General features: G+C 45.6%; 1 protein-coding gene across 5 annotated transcripts in view; it reads left to right on the forward strand.

The window, feature by feature from the left end:
- Positions 1–22561, forward strand: part of LOC119968075 (zinc finger MYM-type protein 4-like) — a 385591-nt gene that overhangs the window by 257878 nt on the left and 105152 nt on the right. For all 5 annotated transcript variants that reach the window (XM_038801168.1, XM_038801166.1, XM_038801167.1 and 2 more), the window contains 2 exons: positions 5811–6761; positions 18513–18580. In XM_038801168.1, the coding sequence (XP_038657096.1) occupies positions 5811–6761; positions 18513–18580 (1019 nt within the window). The remainder of the gene's footprint in view (positions 1–5810; positions 6762–18512; positions 18581–22561) is intronic.

Below are 22561 nucleotides of genomic sequence, written 5' to 3' on the forward strand. Positions count from 1 at the left end.
CTGTCTGACGCTGAGTCCACAATGCTCCCACATTAAGATAGTTGTAAAAGAGGGCGCAATGGTTAGCACTGGGACTGCGGCACTGAGGACCCGGGTTTGAATCCTGGCCCTGGGTCACTGTCCGTGTGGAGTTTGCACATTCTTCCCATGTCTGCGTGGGGTTCCCCCCACAACCCAAAGATGTGCAGGTTAGGTAGATTGGCCACGCTAAATTGCCCCTTAATTGGAAAAACAATAATTCATACTCTAAATTTTTTTTTAAAGTTGCAAAAGAGTAATATGGAAAGCACAGCAGTCTTGTCTGGGGCAACGAAGAAATTGAAACATGCCAGCTGAACCAGCTTTTTTGAAGATACTCAGCCAGAGTTTGAAGGGTTCTAACATAAATCTATGCCATGCTGATTTTTAAGATGGATTGAGAGCTGTATTTTTCTTATTGTCTGATGGGAAATCAAGCAGTAGTAGTTAAGGGCTAATTGTTAGCTGCTCTTTTTTTGGGTCATGATGTGGAGATGCCGGCGTTGGACTGGGGTGAGCACAGTAAGAAGTCTTACAACACCAGGTTAAAGTCCAACAGGTTTGTTTCAAACACGAGCTTTCGGAGCACTGCTCCTTCCTCAGGTGAATGGAGAGATATGTCCATGTAGTTATCTTTCATAATTTCTGTTACTTTAAACAAAGTTAACTTGGACAAAATTATACCTATCTTTGAATGGAGTGATCTGTGTATTTTCAAATCAAGTATTTACTCCTGAACAGTATGGGACTGAACTTGAGTGGAGTGGCAATCCTGCATTCTCAACTTTTAACCTTTTTTCAATCCCATCTCGCTTCAGACTCAGGCTAGGCGAGAACTGTGTAGGGCAGTACACTCCAGAACCGTTATGGTGAGTGCTGATGCATTGAAGGGAAGGACCTTTTTTATGACACTGGTTGCTGTAAAGCAAGCCAGTTAAGGGCCCAGCCAGGTTTAAAGGTATTTTACAAGCCAGGGGATGGGCTCGGACTGGGCCTTGGCAGGATTGGGGTGGGGCGGGTGAGTGTCTATTGTGTGGTGAAGTGGGAGGGTGTCCCATGGACAGCAGTGGGGGAGGAGATTGGAGGGTGCCTTCATAGAAAGAAGAGCGGAGGTAGTGGGAGGGATGGTCCCCAGAAGGGAATTCCTGTGTGGCTTAGTGTGGGTCTGTACAGTAGTTACCCAAAAGTTAGAAATATTTTTTTATTCATCCTTGGGATATGCACATCGTTGATTAGGCCAGCATTATTACCCATCCCTCATTGTCTTTGAGAGGTTGGTGAGCTATCATCTTGAACCACTGCAGTCTATGTGGTTTATGGACACCAACAGTGCTGGTAGGGAGGGAGTTCCAGGATTTTGACCCAGTGACATTGGAGGGATGTTTTTGGAGGTGGTGCCAATCAATAGGCTGCTTTGTCCTTGATGGCTTTGTTGGAGCTTCACTCATCTTGATAAGGGGTGAGTGATCCATCACACTCTTGACTTTTGCCTTGTCGATTGTGGACAGGCTTTGGGGAGTCAGAAGAGATGAGTTACTCACCACAGGATTCCTAGTCTCTTACTTGCTCTTGGAGCTATGGTATTGATATGACTAGTCCAGTTGCGTTTCTGGTCAATGCTAATCCCTAGGATATTGATGGTAGGAGATTCAACAATTGTAATGCCATTGACTATCAAGAAGCAATGGTTAAATTCTCTCTTATTGGAATTGTCATTGATTGGCATCTGTGTTGTTCATTGCCACTCGCCTGGCCAAGCCTAGCTATTGTCCAGATTTTGCTGCATTTGGACATGGACTGCTTCATTATCGGAGGAGTTGTGAATGGTACTGAACATTGAGCAATCATCAGCGAACATCCCCAGTTCTGACGTTTATCATGGATGGAAGGTCATTGATGAAGCAGCTGAAGAGGGTTGGGCCAGGGACGCTATCTGAGGAACACCTACTGTGATGCCCTGGGACTAAGATGATTGACCTCTAATAGCCATAACCATCTTCCTTTGTGCTAGGTGTGACCTGCGAAGAGTTTTTGCCCAATTCCTATTGACTCCAGTTTTGCTTGGGCTCCTTGGTGCCGTACTCTTTCAAATGGTGTTGATGTCAAGGGCAGTCACTCTCCCCTCACCTCTGAAGTTGAGCTGCTTTTTTTCCATGTCTGCACCAAGGCTGATATGAGGTCAGGAGCTGAGTGGCCCTGGTGAAACCCAAACTGCATCAGTGAGCAGGATGTTGCTAAGCAACTGCTGCTTGATAGCCTTGTTTTTAAAAAAAATATTTTTATTCTCCTTTTTCACATTTTCTCCCAAATTTGCACCCACCAACAATAAACAATAACCAGTAACTAATATAATGTCAATCCCCATATCAATAACAACGATCCCATCCTCCCACCAAATCCCAAACATTAGCCCGCATGTTAACATAAACAAATGACAAAAAGGAATCAGGGATCACCCATAGTCACCATTAACACATACAGTCTCCCTCCCCCAAACCACCCCCCCAACTAATGTTTGATGTTATCCAGTTCTTGAAAGTGCATAATGACTAATGCCCATGAATTGTAGAACCTTTCCATCCTTCCCCTCAGTTCAAACTTAACCTTCTCAAGAGTCAAGAATTCCAACAGGCCCCCCTGCCACGCCAGGGCAGAGGTTGGAGAGGTTGCTCTCCAGCCCATCAGGATCCACCTTTGGGCGATCAACGAGGCGGAGGCTACATCTGCCTCCGCACCAGTTTCCAACCCTGGCTGGTCCAACACCCCGAATATGGCCTCCCGAGGGCCCGGGTCCACTTTCATGTACACCACTTTAAAGATTACCCGAAAAACCTCCTTCCCGTAATCATCCAGCTTTGGACAGGACCAAAACATATGAAAGTGATTTGCGGGCCCTGCCTACAACGTTCACACACATCTCCTATCCCTTCAAAGAATTGGCTCATCCTCGACCTCGTGAGGTGTGCTCTATACCACCTTCAGCTGTATCAGCCCCAACCTCGTGCATGAGATGGAGGCGTTCACTATCCGGAGCACCTCACACCAGAACCCCTCCTCCATACCCTCTCACCAACTCTTCCTCCCACCTTGCTTTGATCCCTTCCAGTGGTGCCTTCTCCTCTACCAAACTAGCTCATTAAACCGCCGACACTCAGTCCCCCTGTCGTCAGCACCTCTACCGGCAATGTGGAGGACGGCTCCACCGGGAAGCTCTGTATCTCCTTTCTGGCAAAATTGCGAACCTGCATGTATCTAAAAATTTCCCCCTGCTCCAGTCAATACTTTGCTTCCAGCTCCTTCAATCCTGCAAACCGACCCTCAAGAAACAAATCTTTAAGTGCCTTAATCCCCTTCTCCCATTTCCGAAAATTTCCATCCCTGGCTCAAATCGATGGTTCCCCTGAATTGGCATCTGCTTTGTTAATTGGCATTAGCCTTGTTAATGACCCCTTCCATCACTTTTACTGATGATCTATAGTGGATGATGGGATGGTGATTGGGCGGTTTGGATTTGCCTTTTTGGTCTGTCTCCAGGACTTAGCTGGACATTTTTCGACATGTCCTGGTAGATGCTGGTGTTCCAGTTGTACTGGAACAGCTTGGTTAGTTACGGGTGTGGCAAGTTCTGGGCGATAAGTTTTCAGTACCATTGTTGAAATATTGTCATGGCTCATAGCCATTGCAGTATCCAATGTCTTCAGCCGTTTCTTGACATCATGTGGAGTGAATCAGATTGATTGAAGCCTCGCATCTATGAAGATAGGGGACCTTAGGAGGAGGCCGAGACGTATCATCCACTCGGCAGTTCTGGCTGAAGATGGTTGCAAATGCGTCAACATCATCTTTGCACTGATGTGCTGGGTTCGTGTCAAGAATCTTGAATTGGACGAAATTAAGTTTGAAGAATGGGGTGAAAGAAGAATTGGTATGGGTGCAGCTGTCTGGATGGGTTTTGATATGTGAATTAATTTAGAAGCAGTGTGAACAGATATTTAAATGAAGTGGGGAAAATTCTTTTTAAAAATAAATTTAGAGTACCCAATTCATTTTTTCCAATTAAGGGGCAATTTAGTGTGGCCAATCCACCTAGCTGGCACATTTTTGGGTTGTGGGGGCGAAACCCACGCAAACACGGGGAGAATGTTCAACTCCACACGGACAGTGACCCAGAGCCGGGATCGAACCTGGGACCTCAGCGCCGTGAGGCAACAGTGCTAACCCACTGCGCCACCGTGCTGCCCTTGGGGAAAATTCTTAAGTGATAAGTGAAGTGAGAAAGTGCAAGTATAGAATTTCAGGTGTTAAAACTGCATAAGAGATTAGTTTGAAGTGAAGAATAAAGTTCATACCATACAATGTTGAACCGAAGGAATGCTTCCTAAAGTTAAAGATAAATCCTGGGTGGGAACTATATGCATGTACCTCCATTGAGTTATACTATATGGGATGTTGTTTTGGGACAAGGGATATTTCTGGGTTCAGGAACGTCGATAAATGGGAATGGGGTTAATTCTGGCATTTGGCATGTGTGTGCAGCCATTATTGTAGTTAACTGCACTTCTATCATGGCCTTTGTGTGTTTTTACGTATTAATAAACATTCTTTTATTTGGATGGTTACAACAAGACTGAACCTTTCCTCAGTGGTTTGCATATGTCTTCACGTTATACCAAACTGAAAAAAATTCACTCTTAAAACCAGCGTTCCAAGTTACTTGCCTGCGTTTTGGGATACCCTCGCGTCTTTGCAGCAGCAGGCTTCTCAACACTGGCTCCTTATTGAGCGTGGGGATATTTGTGGAGCCGCTGTCTCCAATGAGTTGTTTAATTGTTCACCGTCATTCACAACTGGATGTGATTGAACTGCAGAACCTCGATCTCATCCAGGGTAGATCCCCTGATTTGGTGGTAATGGCTCAGTTTGGGATATGCCAGGCCATGAGGTTGCAGGTTGTAGTCGTGTTGGAGCAGACAGGGGGACCGGTGTCAGGGGTGGTAGGGTGTGGTGTTCTGAGCACATCTTGGGGTACCCCAAGTTCCAAGCACCTGGAGCCCTGAGGTTACGGATCTAAACAATTTAATTAAAGCAATCATTTTGTCCTTTTTTAAAAGGTTGATGAGATTAGGAACTGGAACAGTGTGCAACACTAGAACATGTGTAGTGAAAGAGCCTCCATTCAGGCCAGGAATCTTATGAAAGATACCAATTCATAGGATCCCTTCAGTGCAGAAGGAGGCCATTTGGCCCATCGAGTCTACACCAACTCTCTGAAAGAGCGCCCTACTTAGACTCAATCCCCCGCTCTATCCCTACATCCTCATAACCCCACCTAACTGTTGGACACTAAAGGACAATTTAGAATGGCTGGTCCACAAACCTGCACATCTTTGGACTGTGGGAGGAAACCAGAGCACCCGGAGAAAATGTATGCTGACACTGAGAGAATGAGCAAGCTCCACACAGTCACCCATGGTTGGAATTGAGCCCGGGTCCCTGGCATTCCTGCCACCGTGCCGCCCCAGTTTGTGTTTATAAACCAGGAGAACAGACTTGAGGACAGAAGGCTGCTTGGCCTGCATTGAGACCAAAAGGAGTTTCTGGGGGCTGTAATGCACTTTCTCTTCGGCTCTGAATGCCAGATTTTGGCTTGTGTCAATCAGATCACCATGAAATGCATGGGCAACAGTATGTTAGACTATGGAGAATTGGAGAAACAATGTTTGTAATGTATGCATTCCATATAAATTCAATAACAATGCATTTATACAACTATCTTTGTGCTTTCTACTTAGGTGAGGACGAGATGGGTACTGAGGGTGGCTGGCAGCCAGTTCCATCCAGAGATTCTTCTGAGGCACTGGACTTCAGTGCAACAAGTCGAGCAAAAGCTGAGAGAAGACTTGAACTGTCTGTGACTGTGAATGAAAGCGGCTTTGGTCAGGGTGACTCGTTTGGGAGGCAGAGTGATGTTTTTAACAACGAAGAGCAAACTTTGTTACATAGAGGACATCGTCTGTTGGATGAAGATGAAAATGACTATCTAAGCTCGAATGAACTTGTCGCAGTGCCTTTAGGGGAAGATGATGACAATGAAATTGATTTTGATCCAGTGAACTGTCTAGGGGTTCAGCATTCACAAAGTAACCAAACTACTCTCAGTAATAATTTTGAAGAAGGAAATGGAGTTCAACAGGGCATTTTTATTGAAGCTGAGGAAAAGAGGAGAAAGTCTGAGCTCGATGAGCTAAAATGTAGAAAGCAGTCAATTGGAAGCAAACCTGATGAATATGCTTCAGATAGTGCTAACAACTTTGAGAAGGATTTGCTGTCAAATGATTGTGACGGGCGCTTTGACTGTGAAGATGGGAATCAGGGTGTTCACCAAACAATTTTGTCCAGCGAGAATGAAGATAGCTCAATCTTGCATAAAACTGAACTATTTAATATTGCTGAGAATGGAAATGATATTTTGAGAGCAGGAGGTAGGCCTGCACTCGGTGTAGATGAAAAAGCTGCTGCATTATCACGCAAAGCAATTATCCTAAAAGAATCTGTTGGCTTTCCAATGAAAAGGTCAGACAAGAAAGATTTTATGTCAGAGACGAGGCCAACAATTAAAGATAGTTTGCCAACAGTAGTTGATTCTCTACTGAGAGGGTCTGTGGAGGGGCAAACTGAAATCCTGGATAAGGGAAGAAATGAAAAGAATCGGGAAGTGACTGTGCATGAAGATTTATCAGCAGGTTAGTATCAAAGCGAAGCAATGTGTCACTACACAGTTGTCAAATGTGTTAAAATACATAAATCACGCAGACCCTAATCCTAGACTTCACAGAGTCAGCTGGTCAGCGCCAAAATAAATTGCATTATTATTTGCTTCTGTTTTATGAAGGGGAGAATCAGCCATTGGTTCCTCTCCTTCGCACTATTCAGTGTTCTAGCAGAGGAAAAAGCTTCAGATGGGAGGGAAAATTGGAATAAGGTCCTATGTTATAAATACTATGCAAAATTAAAATCAAACTTCTGACTCTAAGGAGCTCTTCATGTACATTTCTGCTATATGAGGAGAGCACTGGCTCTATGGTAGCTGGCGCTGGCAGATGGAATACAATGTTGACAAATGTGAGGTTATCCATTTTGGTAGGAATAACAGCAAACGGGATTATTATTTAAACGATAAAATATTAAAGCATGCCGCTGTGCAGAGAGACCTGGGTGTGCTAGTGCATGAGTCACAGAAAGTTGGTTTACAGGTGATTAAGAAGGCAAATGGAATGTTGTCCTTCATTGCTAGAGGGATGGAGTTTAAGACTAGGGAGGTTATGTTGCAATTGTATAAGGTGTTAGTGAGGCCACACCTGGAGTATTGTGTTCAGTTTTGGTCTCCTTACTTGAGAAAGGACGTACTGGCACTGGAGGGTGTGCAGAGGAGATTCACTAGGTTAATCCCAGACCTGAAGGGGTTGGATTGTGAGGAGAGGTTGAGTAGACTGGGACTGTACTTGTTGGAATTTAGAAGGATGAGGGGGGATCTTATAGAAACATTTTAAATTGTGACGGGAATAGATAGGATAGATGCGGGCAGGTTGTTTCCACTGGCGGGTGAAAGCATAACTAGGGGACATAGCCTCAAAATAAGGGGAAGTAGATTTAGGACTAAGTTTAGGAGGAACTTCACCCAAAGGGTTGTGAGTCTATGGAATTCCTTGCCCAGTGAAGCAGTTGAGGCTCCTTCATTAAATGTTTTTAAGGTAAAGATAGATTGTTTTTTGAAGAATAAAGGGATTAAGGGTTATGGTGTTCGGGCCGCAAAGTGGAGCTGAGTCCACAAAAGATCAGCCATGATCTCATTGAATGGCGCAGCAGGCTCGAGGGGCCAGATGGCCTACTCCTGCCCCCAGTTCTTATGTTCTTATATCATCCTTTCCCTCTTATAATTTGCTTATCTTGTTGCGATGGCACCAAAGAATATGGAGGCCTATAGAAACATGGAGGATTGGCGCTTGTGCATTTCACCAAAATTAGTTTACTCAATCTGACAGTTTATTTGTAGGGCCATTTTTTTGTTCTAATTAATATCGGTGAAACAGGATCTGGTTATTCATCTCATTGCTGTGTGTATTGGAGGCAGTGTTTCTATACATTATGACAGTGATTTCACTTCGGAAGTACGACCACTTCTGAAGCACTTTGAACGGTCCTGAGATCATGAAAGATGCTATATAAATTACCAGTGCATTTATTTCATTGTAGAATTTCATTAACTGGTAGTTTCAGGATGTTGCTGCTGCTAAAGAAATAGTAAGCTACAGGTGTTTATATAGGAGGCTTTTTCTAATGAAAACTGAGATTTTATAGGTTTTTTAATAGTAGTCAGACAGATGAGTTTTGTCTGTGAGACGGCTCTGTACTTTGAAAGCAAAAATTGACATTGAAGTCCCTTGAACATTGAGTTAATGCAGTTTCTGCCACTCTACAATATGAAGGACCAAATTTTCAGTGACTCATCCAAATTTTCAGTGTCCAGCCAACTAGAATGAGGCTTCACCATATAAATGAATAGGAGAATTCTGACTCTAATCCATTGAAATTGTGGATTTAGAGCTGTGATTGAGGCTACCGAAGAAAGTAAGGAAACAAAAGAAGAGCATGGCATCTAGGTCTCTATTTGAGCAGTTCTGCTCCAGAACTCAATTTGATTATGTATTTTCTGGAATGAGGATCATAGAATCAGGGATTTATGGCGCAGAAGGGGATCTGCTGATCAAGAGAGAGTTATCCAATCTTATCCCACCTTCCAACCCATGGGTGTGTAGCCCTGTAGATTATGGCACTTAAATTGCATATCTAAATACTTCCTACATGTTACATGGGTTTTGGTCTTAGTTATCCTTCGAGGCAGTGAGTTCTTCTGTCTTGCTCCATCCTCTTGTCGAAGGAAATTCTCCACAACTCCCATCTAATTCTTCTAATTACTTTAATTACATTTAAATATATGCTCCCAAGTTATTGATCTCTCTGCTGATGAAAGTAGATCCTGCTTATTCACTGTACCTAGGTCCCTCATGATACATATCAATTAAATTTCCCCCTTCACCCTCCTGTTCAAAAGGAAACAACCCCGCCCCTATCCAGTCCTATCCCCATGTTTAAAATTCTCCATTCTTAGCAACATCCTTGTAAATCCCCACTAACGTCTCTGATAAGATCACTTAATTCCTGTAATGTGGGGATCAGACCTGTATGCAGAACTCCAGCTTTCGCCAAACTATTGTATCCAGTTCTGGAATAACATCCCTAATCTTATGTTCTGTACCACCGTTAATAGTGGAAAGTACTGTGTATGCTTTCTTAAAGACTGTATCTACGTGTACTGCTACCTTATGGATCTGTGGGTATTTACTCGAAAGTCTTTCTGTTCCTCTGCACTTCTTCGTATCCTACCATTTATTCTATATTACCATGCCTTGCTTGCTTTACAAAATGCTTCTCTCAATTTGAATTAAATCTGCCATTTTTTTGCTCTGTCTGGCCAGTCCATTGATATTTCTTGGGTCTGCAGCTTTCTTCCTCGTTATAAACCAGCCTTCTAGTCATAGAAGCAATAATCGCCCACTACCTTTCACTTTTAGATCATGGGATGTGGGTACCACTGGCTGGGCCAGCATTTGTTGCCCATCCCTAATTACCCTTGCTGAGTGCCTTGCTCGGCCATTTCAGAAGGTATTTATTAGTCAACCGCATTGTCACGGACCTGGAGTCGCATGTAGGCCAGACCAGGGAGATTTCCTTCCCTCAAGGATATTAGTGAACCAGGTGTGACAAATCAACAATGGTTTCAAGGTCATCATTGGATGTTTAATTCTAGATTTTTAAAAAATAGATTTCAAATTTCACCGCCTGCCATGGTGTGATTTGAACCCAGGACCCCAGAGAATTACTCTAGAGCTCGAGACTACTAGCCCAGTGACAATACCACTATGCCACCGCCTCCCCCACTTCCCCTGGATCCTATGGGCTTTTACTTCTCTGACCAGTCAGCCATGTGAGTCATTGTCAAAAACTTTGCTAAGATCCACATTGATCACATCAAAACATGTTACTATCATGGACCATCCTAACTATCTCAAAATTCAATCAAGTTAGCCAGACACAGCTTTCTGGACAAAGCCGTGCTGGCTATCATTAATTAATTGTGTCTTTCTGAACACCAGTTAATATCATCACCCATTCTTTCCCATCAAGATTTGGCGGACTGCCTTATAATGACTTGCATTATTCTTTTTTGTTCAAAACAGCATCATGAGTTAGAGGTTCTCGATGATTGGGGCCCCTGCTGTTTTCTACCTTGCTTCCCGTAACAGCTTGGGATACATTTTATCCTAGCTTAGTGATTTATCTACTTAGAAAGATGTTAAGCCCCTTAATATTTTGTGTCTCTCTATGCTTGTCCCATCTAATATCCTAAGCTAGAATGTTTACGTCATCCCCTTGTATTTTTTTTTGATTTTATCGGGTTTTCACATCTTGTATTTAATGACTCATAAGTTACATGTTAGAAAAGTGCGCCAAAAAAAACAAAACAATCTGAAATCAGCATACATATTTAAAGGCAATTGTCTTCCCTCCCGCCGTGTCCGTGCCCGACCCCACTGGAACAAATTGGTGAATACCTGTGGAAGCCCTCTTCCGACCCCGGGTGGCATATTTTATTTTCTCCAGCCTGAGAAATTCCGCCAGATTGGACAGTCAGTCTGCAGCTTTGTATGATGCTGCCAATCGCCAACCGATCAGGATTCTCCAGCGGGTGATCAGGGAGGCAAAGGCTAGGACATCGCCCCCCCCCCCCCAAAGGATTTTGGATGATCTGAAACCCCCGAAGCCTGCCACTTGCCGCCGTGGCCCAAACTCTCTCCCACAACCCTGGACATTTGAACCTGACAAGTTTGGGACAAGCCCAGAGCATGTGGGTGTGGTTGGCTGGGCCTCCCTGGCACCATTCATATTTGTCCTTGACCTTCGGAAAGAATCCACTCATTTGGGTTCTGGTCAGGTGTGCTCTGTGCACCACCTTTAACTGTGTTAGGCTCAGCTCTGTACATGGGGAGGTGAAGTTCACCCTATGTAGTGCTGTGATCCAGAGTTCTTCCCCCCCCCCCCCCCCCCCCCCCCCCCCCCCATCTCTATGCCTTGTTCCTCCTCCCATTTGTCTCGTCCAGGCACCTGTTAAGGTCTGCACAGTTTCCCTTCCCAAGGTCATCCTCATTCAGCGGTTCTTCCTCTAATAAGTGTCCTGGTACCTGGGGGTGTGTTGTTTCCTTATGGAGGAAGTATTAGACCTGAATGTATCTCAGGTCATTTCCTCTTGGCAACTGGAATCTCTCCCTGAGTTCCCACAGGGTCGCTACTCTATCGTCCCTCCTGGGGGCGGGGTTCTGATGCGTACAGCCCCCGGTAGAAGGTTGCGAAGGCTTCATTGACCTATTCTAACATGGTGACTAACCTACTGCCACTGTCCCTAACCTGTGCTATTTCTCTCATGGCTGCCTGCTTTCTTAGCTGGAGGGTCAGCAGGCAGCTGGCTTTGTCTCTACCTTCATAAAAGGTCCTGTGCCTGGCAAAGTAAGTGCACTGCTTTCTCCGCGGAGAGCAGGTCGAAGTCCACCTGTAGCTTTTTTCTTTTCGCCAGTAGTTCCACGGTCAGGGTTGAGGAGTACTGCCGATCCACCTCCATTATGGAGTCGGCCACCTGTTGCCTGGTTGCCCTCTCCTTCCTATCTCTATGCACCTTGTATGCAATAATCTCCCCTCTTATGACAAGTGGGTAAGAATGGTGAGACCTCCCCATTCTGGTTGTTTGTTAACGCATCCGTCTGTGGCCTGTGATATCCGTTTGCAGAATGCTTTATCAGCCAGAAGGGCCATGCCCAGTCTCCATGGAGGGATGTTGTGCCTGGCCCGTCTCCAACCTCATCCACGTAGTGTGGAGTGTGGGCGGAGATTATGATTGTGGAGTACTCCTTTCCTACTACCGCTGGAAGCACTGCTTTACCCACTATGAAAAAGTCGATCCTAGTATACACCCTGCGTACCTGAGAGAAGATGGAGAACACCTCCCCTGGGTGTATGAACCTCCATGGGTCCACTGTCCCGTTCTGTTACATGAAAACATTTAATTTCTTTACCACGTGTGATTTCTTTTTTCCCGACTTGGGATTTGATCTGTCTGTCCATGGATCCGATTCACAGCCCCCTCATGAGTCACTGCTCCTATGTTGGGGATTTCGCCATGGTTTTCTTAATGAATTCCATGTCATCCCAGTTGGGAGTGTACACATTTACAAGGACCACTGGTGCCCCTTCCAGGATACCACGAACTATGACACACCATACCCCCTTGGTCCGTAACCAGCCTTGTCATTGCTGTCCTCTTATTGAGCAGTATGGCTAGCCCCCTAGCCCTCATCCAGTAACACAAATGGTAAGTTTGTCCCACCAGCTCTTTCTTACCCTTAGTAGGACCTCTCCCTCAGGCTGGTCCCTTAGAGGAAGACTAGTCGACTCTCCCACTTTTAAGATGGGCGAAGACTCTGGTCTTTTCACCGAGCCAATAAGTCTCCTTAAGTTCCAGGTGACTATTCTGACAGAGGGTTTCTGGATTGGATTGGATTTGTTTATTGTCACGTGTACCGAGGTACAGTGAAAAGTATTTTTCTGCGAGCAGCTCAACAGATCATTAAGTACATGAAATGAAAGAAAATACATAATAGGGCAACAGAAGGTATGGAAGGTTTCTGTGTCACCTCCCCCTTCTGCGGGATCAACCATACTTATCTTGTGGATGCGTCCCTGCACTCTGGGTTTTCCCTTTGTTTGAGGGCCATCCAATATGTGCCATGGTCACCGTATTTGCCATGTGGCTGTGCTCAAGCGCTCCGGGGTTTCCTTTGTCGAGGGGCCAACCAACATGGCTGCCAAAATTGTGTATGCCATGTTGATGTGCCCCTGCACTTAAGGGTTTCCCTTTGTTTGGGCGCCCTCTAAAATGGATGTTTGCGGTGCCCTTATTCTTGTCACCATGAGTGTGATCTGTCGTAGCCAGCCTTGCCTACTCTGGAAAGTCACCCAGTATTTGGCAGGGTAGAACACCCCGAACAACACATTGTTCTTGTAAAGGGTCATCTTGGTGTGTTAAATTCCGTCTGCCGCTTGGCCAGGCCTGCTTCAATGTCCTGATACAGAGGGATCAAGTGTCCCTCCCATTTGCAGGACCGTGTGTGTCTTGCCCATTTCAGGATCTTTACGGTCTTGGTACTGGTGGAGTTTTGCGATGATGGCCTGCGGCTTCTCCCCGGCCTTTGGGCTCTGTCTACTTCTGGGGGCTTGCGAAGCTTTCTCTAATAAGTTTGCCCAGCATCTGTATCATGTACTCCGTGGGATTCCTGCCCTCGGTACCCTCCGTTAGGTCCACAGTGTGAAGGTTTTGGCCTCACTTGATACTCATCCTTCCTCCTTAGCATCCCTTTCGCTGCCACCAACTTGCCATCTCTGTCTCCAGTAAGGCGATCCAGTCGTGCTGGTCAGCCGTAGCCTTCTCCAGCACTCTGATCGTCACCATTTGCGTTTCCAGACTCCGCCCCTCTTTTCCAGTGCTACTTGAACGGGGATTAGTGCGACTGCTACTGCCACTTTCTCCATCATTTCGAGTTTAATGGCGTCTTTGAGCACTTCAAGTTCTTGTGTTAGGGGGCCCTTCCATTCATTTATCGGGGGGTAGCATGGCTTGTGTTCTGGTGGCTTGTCCCATTCTTGTGTGGTCTGATCCTTGTTGCCCCACTTGCACGTCAACGCCTCAATCTTCCTCTCCACACTTTTACTGGCTCTCCCATCTTTTCAACTCCTTGGGTTGTTGCCTGGCATGCCTTGTTCATTGTGGTGATGTTAAAGGAGGGTGGGGGGGATTTTTCTGCCAGGCTTAGTGGCTGGATTTTGGTCTAAAAGTGCATAATTTCAAATTTCCAGGAGGAGAGCCACATCTCATCTGCTCGGCACATCCTCGTCATCGGAAGATATCCCCTTTATGAAAACAACAGCAAAGTATTCATTAAGAGCCATACACACATCTTCCCGGTTTCTCTCTCTCTCTCTTTCTCTATCTCTCTGTCTCTCTCTCTGTCTCTCTCTGTCTCTCTCTGTCTCTCTCTGTCTCTCTCTGTCTCTCTCTGTCTCTCTCTGTCTCTCTCTGTCTCTCTCTCTCTCTCTCTCTCTCTCTCTCTGTCTCTCTCTGTCTCTCTCTGTCTCTCTCTGTCTCTCTCTGTCTCTCTCTGTCTCTCTCTGTCTCTCTCTGTCTCTCTCTGTCTCTCTCTGTCTCTCTCTGTCTCTCTCTGTCTCTCTCTGTCTCTCTCTGTCTGTCTCTGTCTGTCTCTGTCTGTCTCTCTCTCTCTCTCTCTCTCTCTCTCTCTCTCTCTCTCTCTCTCTCTCTCTCTCTCTCTCTCTCTCTCATATCACCACCATCACCACCAAAAAAAGGAGAGAAAAGAGCCAATGGTCATCTGAGACATGTCTTCCACCTTACACACTAACCTTCTTGGTGTCCTGTAAGCCCCCTCGTTTCCTTTGTTATCATCCCATCATGCCTGCTCCACTATTCAGCAATATCACTGCTGACCTGGTCCTCAACTCCATATTCCTGTCTGCCAACCTCCCGGCACCAACCCAGCAACTCTTGTAGATCACATGTCTGTCTGATTTAGCCGTGAATATATACAATGGCCCAACCTCCTCATAACTGTCTTCAATGAGAGGCCCCTTATTTTTAAATTGTACGTCCTAGGTCTAGATTCCCAAAAAAAGGAGATCCTGTCAGCATCTACTCTGTCAAGCCCTTTCAGAGTCTTGTATTTTTCAATAAAATCACCTTCCATTCATCTAAATTCCAATGCGTATAGGCCCAATCTGCTCAACATTTCTACTTAAAACAACCCCTTCATTCCCAGAAATCAGCCAAGTGAACCTTGCCTAAACTGCTCCAATGCAAGTACATCCCTCCTTGAGTAAGGAGATCAATATTGTACACCGTGCCAATTTGAAGTGCCACTAAGCAATGAGCAGCTGCAGTAAGACTTCCCTACTTTTATACTCCATTCCCTCGCACTAATGGCCAATGTTCCATTACCTTCCCAATTCTTTCTCTTCCTGCATGCTAACATTTTGTGATTCATATACAAGGAATCACAGATACTTCTGTACTGCAGCATTCTTCAGTTTTGCCATTTAAGTGATATTATGCCAATGTATTTTTCCTGCCAAAGTAGACAACTTTGCATTTTTCCACATGATACTCCATCTGCCCAATTTTTGCCCACTCAACCAATCTATATCCCTTTTTACTATTCTCCTCACAACTTGCTTTCTTACCTATTGTATTATCGGCAAATGTGGCTACAATACAGTTGCTCCCTCCATCAAAGCCATTAATATAGGTTGTAAATAGTTAAGGCTTCAGTACTTATCCCATAGCACTTTACTAGTTACTATTTTCCAACCTGAAAATTACCCATTTATTGCAAATCATTATTTCTTGTTAGTTAGCCAATCCTCTACCCATGCTAATATATCACCACCAGCAACAAGAACTCTTGTGCAGTCCCGTTTTATGTGGAACATCATCAAATGCCTTTTGAAAATTCAAATATACTTACTGGTTCCTCTTTATCCTTCCATCCTCAAGGAAGTCTTAAAAATATTTGTCAACACTATTTCTGTTTCATACAACCGTGTTGACTCTGCCTGATAGCATGCTATCACTTCCAATTATGGACTGTAGCGTTTTTCCAATGACAGATTTTAGACCAACTGGTCTACAGCTTTGTGCTTTTTGTCTCCCTTTTTGAATAATAATGTTAGATTTTCTTGTTTCCCAATCCAGTGGTCCCTTTCTAAAATCTCAGGAATTTTGGAAAATTCCAACCAATGCATTCACCATCTTTGCAGTCATTTTCTTTTAAGACCCTCTGATGCAGATCATCATGTCTGGGGAGTTGTCACCTTTTCGTTCTCGATTGGGCCTTAGTTTTCTTTCCTAGTACTTTCCTTCAGTGATCATAGTTGTTTCTCTCTTTCCCTCCCTACTTTTCTATTGTTATTGGAATTTTTTTTGATGTCTTCAACTGTGAAGGCAGATACAAATACTTGTTCAAAGTCTCTGCCTTAATTCCCAGTCTGAACTTCTAAGAGACCAATGTTCACTTGTAGAAGCTTTTACTGTTTTTATATTTCTTGTTAGTTTTCTCTCTCATTCCAATATCTCCCATTTATTGTTTTAACCATCCTCTGGTTTCTAAAATATTTCCAATCTACTGGCCTCCAGTTAATCTTCACGGCATCATCCATCTTTTAATTTGGTTAGCCATGGATGGTGAATCCTTCTCCTAGAGTCTCCCTTTCCCAATGGAATATGCCTTTGTTGAGTGATCTCCTGAAATCTTTGTCACTGCTTCTCTACCTTTTAACCCATTTTTCCATTCCACTTTAAGCAACTTTGTCTTCATACCCTTAGAATTGCCTTTATTTAAGTTTGAGGCACTCTTCTCCGATTTCTCACCCTCAAACTGAATGTGAAATTCGCTCACCTTATGATCACTTTAGTCTGGAAGATCCTTTACTATGGGGTCATTATGTAATCCTGTCTCATTATATATTACTAGGTCTAAAACACCCTGTTCCTGTTTGGTTCCAGAATGTATTGTTTGAAGAAACTACCCTGAATACACTCTATGAACTTAACCTCCAAGCTTCCTTTGCCAATTTGAGTTGTTCAATCTGTTTGAAGATTAACATTTCCCATTACTATTGCAGGACTTGTTCACAAACCCCCATTATTTATTGCTTTATGCTCTATCCTGCAGTGTAGCTATCAGGGGATCTATACACCAATCCCACCAGCGACTTTCTTTTGCTATTTCGTACCTCCATCCAAACAAATTCCACATTTTGAACCCTTGGGGAAAAGATCTTGGTTGTGTTTTTGGATGTGGAGACAAGACAGAGGCCTGGTGGCTAGATTCCTAGCTGTTTTTTATTTAAGGAATGCTTTGTGGCTCAATAGTATTAAAAGGAATGAAAGAAAAATAGGAAAAGAAAACAAAAGTTTGGTGCTGCTCCACTTGAGTGAAAGTAACTATTAAATCTTTGACAAGCAAAGTAGTGTTGATGCTGGAAATGTAGAAATTTGTTTTAGATTCAATTTGATGGCGCTTGCGTGCCATCTGTTCTTGATGTGTGACTTTTATGCAGCTAGTTGTCTACCCCAGGGTAAACCTGCCTGATGCACTAAGACCAGCTGTCATAAAAACCTTATATAACCTGACTCTTGACCACTACTGTCGGGATTTTGCCAACTTTATTCTGGCTGTTTAACACAACAAAAGGATCATAGCTGGAGCTGATAAGCCAGTCCTTGAAATTTACATGACTGTTCCCACCTCCTTTTATTCGGGCATCAAAATCATAACTGATTTTATTCTTGGCATTAAGAGTTGGCTTCCCTGTCCTGAGTATAATGTGTAAATTTTAGAGACTCCAATCTCATGTTATATGCACTAAAACAGTGGCAGCATAAACATTATGGCCTCAGTGAGGTGATGGTGGAGGTTAGAACTTTTGCCACAGGTAAGGAAGAAAGAATGGCGGCAGTTACCACAAACGGGTTGACTTCCAGCTCCTGCAGAGGAAAATATACCGCTTTAAATTTGTTTGATAGTTCCCTCTGAGTGGGCAGCAATCACCTCCTTGCAATCAGTTTCCCGTAAGATTAGCCAAACCAAGGAAGCAACCTGGATAAATGAAGTGTAAGTTTAAAAAGGAAAGTGCTGCACACTGGTCTGTGTTCATATCTGCAAGGGTTTAAAAAAATGTAACTTCAGACATCTTGCTTGAACCTTCTGAAAAGGTACATAGCATGTAGGTGGGAGAATGCGGTAGGGGGAGATGGAAATTTGATAAAGAATGCTCTTAAGTACACGCTCTTTTTCCCATATTCCTGGCCATTGTCAGTTGGAATGTTTAATTTTGAGCAGGGCTATCCAAGTTTAGGTGACCACGGTGAGTTTTATGGGTCACGTATAAAGTTAAATCAGTGCTCCCATTAATTTTGACCTCAATGTGTGGTTACACGATGGGTGTGTGTGTCAATACAAGGATCATAAGAATACAATTTAGTATAGAGACATCTGTGCAGGGGATATCTAACAATTTTACCAAGTCCTAACATTTGCTCAGAATGGAACTTAGAGAAATGATTTCGCATTTCAGTCAAGGTGCCAATCAAACAACATCAGTTCCTTGTGGGAGGGGGAAGGTCGTCTGATGCAGATATAATCCTAAAGTTTGGCAGTTGTTGAAAACTTGATTGCTTTTCATTTCTATTGTTGCATGGACAGAAGTGTGAATTCTTGTTATAAATAGCTTATTGAAATAATTTTCACAATTCTTAGATGAAACACAAGAAATTGATGATATTGAATCAGAAGCAAGTATAACAACAGTAACGGCATCTCCTGTGGTAAGAAATACTATTTAACCAGTCTTGACCGAATACCTATAATACTTTATTTTGTGTTAAAAGCTGAATTCCACGTACGACGTAATTTAATATGCTGTCTCTTCCTGTATCATTTTCTCTCCTTCCAAGTGTTACTCATGGCTCAACTGGTGGCACATTTGCCTCGAGTTGGAAGGTTGAGAGTTTACAGCCCACTTCAGGACTTCACAAAAATCAAGGCTGACGCTCTGAGTGAATGCTGTGCTGTCAGACGTGCCATCTTTCAGATGAGATGGTAAACTAAGACCCCGCCTGTCCCCTCGGGTGGATGTAAAAAATGCTGATGGCATTTTTTGAAGAAGAACAGGGAATTTACCTTGGTGTCCTGGCCAGTGGTTTTTCTGTCAATGAACATCATAAATAAAATGATCTGGTAATTATTACATTGCTGGGGCAGCATGGTGGCGCAGTGGGTTAGCCCTGCTGCCTCACGGCGCCGAGGTCCCAGGTTCGATCCTGGCTCTGGGTCACTGTCCGTGTGGAGTTTGCACATTCTCCCCGTGTTTGCGTAGGTTTCGCCCCCACAACCCAAAGATGAGCAGGCTAGGTGGATTGGCCATGCTAAATTGCCCCTTAATTGGAAAAAAATGCATTGGGTACTCTAAAAATTTTTTTTTAATTTAAAAAAAAAAATTATTACATTGCTGTATGTTGGACTTTGCTGTGGACAAGTTGGCTGCTGCATTTCCTCCATTATGACCGACACTACGCTTCAAAAATACTTTAGGTTAATTGTAAAAGATGCTTTTTCATCAAAGGCCTTCATTGGTTGTGCCAACCAGTGTAAATTAGTTGTACTAATCAGTTAGTTCTTTGAAAGACAACACTCGTAGCCAAAAAGAAATAATACCATTAGTGTGAGAATTGTAATTAAATTCCACTTCAATGTTTTTATTTGTAAACCTCACCAGTGCAGAGACATTAACCAATCCATTTTTAATAGCTAATATGTTGATCTGGCATGTTGGTGATGTTTGTACAATGGAAGTAATGATTCCATACTGACAAATTTAAATGGATAATGAGCTTATGTACAGCTAAATTTTATTATATTGGGACTTCTGGTGGCGGCGATGACGTAGGAAACCGCACATTTGGGAGCTCCCATTTCAAACGGACTTTTCGGCTCTTTTTAGAGCCCAAAATGGAAATTTTTGGGCCGGCGGAGCTCCAGAGGAGTGGAAGCAGTGGGCCCTGGAGCAACAAGCTGCTCTCCTGCGCTGTTTTGCAGATTTCAAGGCTGAGGTACTGAGCTCTCTGCAGGAAACGAACAAAAGGCTCTCGGAGATTCAGACGACCCAGGGTGCTGCCATCAAGGAGTTGCAGACGCAGGCCACTGAACGAGAGGAAGAGGCCGGGATCCTCGTGAGTAAGGTGGAGGGACACGAGGCGCTCCACAAGAAGTGGCAGGACCGCTTCGAGGAGCTTGATCACCGCACGAGGCGGAAAAATCTGAGGATCTTGGGCCTTGCGGAGGGGCTGGAGGGGTCGGACCTGACAACCTACGTGGCTACGATGCTGAACTCGCTAGTGGGGGCCGGGTCTTTCCATCTGCCCTTGGGGCTGGAGGGAGCACACAGAGTACTGGACAGGAGGCCTAAGGAGAATGAACCCCCACGTGCGGTGCTGGTGACGTTCCACCGGTTCAGTGATCGGGAGTGTGTGCTGCGCTGGGCCAAGAAGGTGAAGAGCAGCAACTGGGAGAATGGGGTAATCTGGATCTACCAGGATTGGAGTGCGGAGGTGGCTAAGCAGCGGTCCGGGTTTAATCAGACGAAAGAGGTGCTTTATAAGAAGAAGATTAAGTTCGGAATGTTGCAGCCTGCGCGCCTGTGGGTAACTTATTCGGACCGGCATTATTATTTTAATTCCCCGGAGGAGGCGTGGGCCTTCGTGCGGACGGAGAAACTGGACTTGAACTAGGGGTTGGGGGTTGCGGGTCGGTTGTAATACTTTATTGCTGGATTCTGCTGTTGCTGTGTTCTCTTTTTCTGTACTTTTACAATTTTGATATGGTTATTTATGGGGGTGGTGTTCTGTTATGTTTTTTGCTGTGGGGCATTGTTTGAGTTTTGTATCTTGCGGGGAGGGTTGGGGGGGGTTTGTTATATTCTATGTCGGGTTGGGGGTATGGAGTGGGGCTGGTATTTGGGAGCTGCGTCAGAAGGGTGTGGTGGGGCAGTGCAAAAGCGCGGGCTTTCCTCTGGTTTCCCGCGCTGCGGGGCTGGGGGGTGGAGACGATGACGGGGGGAGGCGGGGTCTTAACTGGTTCTTCCCCGCGCTGGAGCGGTGCCTGGAGGAGGGAGAGGATGGAGGATGATCCCACTTTGGGAGGGGTCGGGTTATTGGCGGGAGTTTCCGGGGTCAGCAGAAGTTAGCTGACCCACGGAAGTACAATGGAGGACGGCCCGTGGCTAGGAGGGTTCCTAACCTGGGGGGGGAGGGGGGGGGGGGGGGAAAGAGGAATACCGGGTTGCTGCTGGCAGGGTCAGGAAGGAGCTGGTGGGGGCCGGGGGGGGACAGGGGTGAGGTGTTGTCGCTGTGGGGACTGGGTCGGGCAGGGGGTGCTGGCCTGGGGCGGGCAGTCGACGGGCTATGGCTAGTCGGAGGGGGGGGGGGGAACGCCCTCTAATCCGGTTGGTCACCTGGAATGCGAGAGGATTGAATGGGCCGGTGAAGCGGTCGAGGGTACTTGCTCATCTGAGGGGGCTAAAGGTAGATGTGCAATGCTTCAGGAGACCCGCCTGAAGTTGGCGGACCAGGTCCGGCTGAGGAAGGGATGGGTGGGGCAGGTTTTCCACTCTGGGTTGGATGTGAAGAACCGGGGAGTGGTGATTTTAGTGGGGAAAAATGGGTCGTTTGAGGCATCGGAGGTGGTGGCGGATAAGGGGGGTAGGTATGTTATGGTTGGGGGCAGGCTACAAGGAGAGAAGGTGGTACTTGCTAGTGTGTATGCCCCAAATTGGGACGACGCGGGCTTTATGAGGCGTATGTTGGGACGGGTCCCGGCTCTAGAGGCGGGAGGTCTGATCATTGGGGGGGGGACTTCAATACGGTGTTGGATCCTTCACTGGATCGGTCCAGCTCTAGGATGGGTAGGAGGCCGGCGGCGGCCAAGGTACTGAGCGGGTTTATGGACCAGATGGGTGGGGTGGATCCATGGAGGTTTGTGAGGCCGAGGGCACAGGAGTACTCTTTCTTCTCCCACGTACATAGGGTCTACTCTCGGATAGACTTCTTCGTGGTGAGTAGGGGACTGATTCCGAGAGTGGAGGAGGCCGAGTATTCGGCCATTGCAATCTCCGACCACGCTCCGCATTGGATGGAGTTGGAGATGGGGGGGTGTGGGACCAGCGCCTGTTGTGGCGGTTGGATGTGGGGTTGTTGGCGGAGGAGGAGGTGTGTAGGAGGGTCCGGGCAAGTATTGAGGGGTACCTCGAGGTGAATGACACAGGGGAGGTACAGGTGGGGGTGGTCTGGGGAGCCCTGAAAGCAGTGATTCGTGGGGAGCTGATATCCATCCGGGCACACAGGGAGAGGAGTGAGGGGGATAGACTGGTGGGAAGGATGCTGGAGGTAGACAGGAGGTACGCAGAGGCACCAGAGGAGGGACTGTTGGGGGAGAGGCGCAGCCTGCAGGCTACATTTGATTTGCTGACCACTAGAAAGGTGGAGGCACAGTGGAGGAAGGCACAAGGGGCAGTGTACGAACATGGTGAAAAGGCGAGTAGGATGCTGGCTCATGAGGTCCGCAAGCAGGATGCGGCAAAGGAAATTGCTGGAGTGAGAGACAAGAGTGGGAATGTGGTGCGGAAGGGGGTAGAGGTGAATGAGGTCTTCAAGGACTTTTACGGGGAACTGTACCGGTCGGAGCCAACGGGGGAGAGGAGGGGAATGAAGAGGTTCCTCAACGGGCTTTCTTTCCAGAAGGCGCAGGAGGAG

Source organism: Scyliorhinus canicula, chromosome 1, assembly GCF_902713615.1.
Source record: "Scyliorhinus canicula chromosome 1, sScyCan1.1, whole genome shotgun sequence".
Taxonomy (NCBI): Eukaryota; Metazoa; Chordata; class Chondrichthyes; order Carcharhiniformes; family Scyliorhinidae; genus Scyliorhinus; species Scyliorhinus canicula.